Source organism: Clupea harengus, chromosome 20 (genome assembly GCF_900700415.2).
Source record: "Clupea harengus chromosome 20, Ch_v2.0.2, whole genome shotgun sequence".
Lineage (NCBI taxonomy): Eukaryota > Metazoa > Chordata > Actinopteri > Clupeiformes > Clupeidae > Clupea > Clupea harengus.
Window position 1 is genome coordinate 16,540,786 of NC_045171.1, and position 2,500 is coordinate 16,543,285.

Genomic DNA, 2,500 nt, shown 5'->3' on the forward strand with positions numbered 1-2,500 from the left:
AGACACACACACACACACTGACATACACTGGCAATCACACACAGACACACACACACACACACATACAAACACTGACAATCACACACACGCACACACAAGGGCCCACCTAGTCTGATCTCCTCACAGCTCTCCTTGATTTTCTTGCGACACACAGCGGCCAGAGCGATGAGCAGCACCAGCAGACACACAGCCAGCCCCACAGTCACCCCCAACACTACTGGAGGGAACGCCATGTTCTGACCTGAGAGAGAGAGAGGGAGAGAGAGAGAGAGAGAGAGAGAGAGAGAGAGAGAGAATGGGATAGAGAGAGAGGGAGAGGGAGGGTTAGGGATAGAGAGAGAGAAGCGGGAGGAGTGGGGAAGAGAGAGAAAGAAAGGGGGTAGGGAGAGAGAGAAAGATGGACGGAAAGAGAGACAATTTATTAAACATATTTAACTCTTTTTTTCACATGAATACACCATTAAAACACATACAATATTATGAGTATGGCATGTATGGACAACAAACATCATCTGCAAGGCTTATAGAGAGAGAGAGAGAGAGAGATAGAGAGAGAGTGAGAGAGAGAGAGAGAGAGAGAGAGAGAGAGAGAGCGAAACAGAGCGAGAGGAGAGATGTAAAATATTCATGTTCAACCCTCGCCAAAAGCTTGTTCCTGGTCTAGAGACATCAGACCAATATCCAACCCCAATAATCTTGAGACATCCAAAATATCCCGGAGTAAAGATATGTTGTCAGAGATTGGCATGCCTGGAACACAGCACGTCTGATAAGAGTGGATCACTTGCCCCAACACCTTCCTCAGTCTGATAGCCAGGGCTTTTGAAAATATTTTGAAAACATTGAAAACATATTTTGAAGTGCCACAGGTCTCCAGGTCGTGACCTCATGGGGGTCACCTGTCTTTTGGAGCAGCATATAAACCTGCCCTCCGACAGCTCAGCAAAATGTCTGCCATCCAAAACATCTAAGAAAGTCTTAAAGAACTTGACGGAGGGCCAGGCCATTCCCACTCTCCGGGCTCTTAAGAGCAGCACTCGGCTCCTCTGATGATAGTGGCTGTTCTACATCCTCTGCACTTTACACGTGTGTATATGTGTGTGTGTGTGTGTTCAGGTGTGAGCAACTCCCCAGATTCCGAGCGCAATGCACGTATGCAACGTCTCTGGACATTTCTTCCGCTCCAGACTTCGGAAACGGGACGAGGCATCCATCACTGTCACACTCTGAAATCGTGATCACACTAGAGCACCGTGTGTATTCATGCTCAACAGGTCAGCCAGTGTGTGTGTGTGTGTGTGCGCCAATGCAACTTTTTTGACTTTCATTGCCTCCCTATGGCCTCAATTTCCTGCGATTTCTGTCAAAGTTTGGAGTTCCATCATTTCCATCTCTTGAATTTTTCATGGATTTTATTGTTAAAATCTAAAGAGCACGTCAAACTTGAAGAATGGGCCGGTAGACGTTGTCAGGATTTTTGGAGTATATTTTAGCGTGTTGCTCAGAGAAAGGCCTACCTGACAGTAAGAAGGTGTTGGCCTTTTTACTATTCAGTCAGGTAGGAGACTACAGGGGAGTGGTGATAGCAGGGGGGGGTCATAGCAGGAAGGAGGTTATCCTGAATCTTCACACTAGCCATTTGAATTACCCATAGTCTCAGCTATTTGCTCTTACTGCGACAAGGACAGAGTACATAACCAGGGACAGGGACAGCTGATGCAAAATAATGTTAGCTCTCAGTTCATGTCTCACACAACAGAAAAAAAAGAGTAACATTGGGCTCCATCCGTATATTGCTGATGTGTGCACGTGTCTGCTATGAGTTGAGGCGACTGAATTGCCAAGCAAGTGGGGCTTTCCGTATCTGTATCCATATTGTCTGAACAATATCCTATGTCTTTACCATCAATGCTCTTGTATCCTTTGGTGGTAGTGTCAAATGACGCATCTTAAAGGAGTGAAGGAGTGGGAGAACACTAACAAGAGTTTCATTGATTCCAATACCGGTTCTGACGGTTTCACTAACTTTATCAATACTGTCAAGAAAAATGACTACTGAACCGCTCATTCTTGTGGCCAAAACATGTCCCACATCTCCAACGACTATTTTAAGTGCATGATGCCGACTTCATTGATGAAATGCCATTCTCTCCATATTTGCCACAGCAACCAGCGACAAAAACAGATGATTGCAGTTCCGTTAATTACCTTAACAACCAAACAAAAAAGTAAACAAACTCTGGGTTGAAACCATACATTAAAAAAAGTAAAAATAAGAGAAAAAAACAGAAAAGAGACACTCAGCCACACAAAAGATCTGCAAGCACTCACAAATGCTCCACCCACTCAAAGAGAGAGAGAGAGAGAGAGAAGGGGAGAAAGAGAAGGAGAGAGAGGGAGAGAGAGAAGGACATAGAGGGAGAGAGCTAGAGAGACATAGAGAGAGTGAAGAGTGAAGAGGTGCGTGGGAGGAGATAGAAACAGAGAGGACAGGATGAAT

General features: G+C 45.2%; 1 protein-coding gene across 1 annotated transcript in view; it reads right to left on the reverse strand.

Annotated features, from left to right (window-relative positions):
- The window catches only part of cd276 (CD276 molecule), a 115,300-nt gene that overhangs the window by 39,110 nt on the left and 73,690 nt on the right, over positions 1-2,500 (reverse strand). The window contains exon 5 of the mRNA XM_012834397.3: positions 107-241. Coding sequence (XP_012689851.2) covers positions 107-241 — 135 coding nt within the window. The remainder of the gene's footprint in view (positions 1-106; positions 242-2,500) is intronic.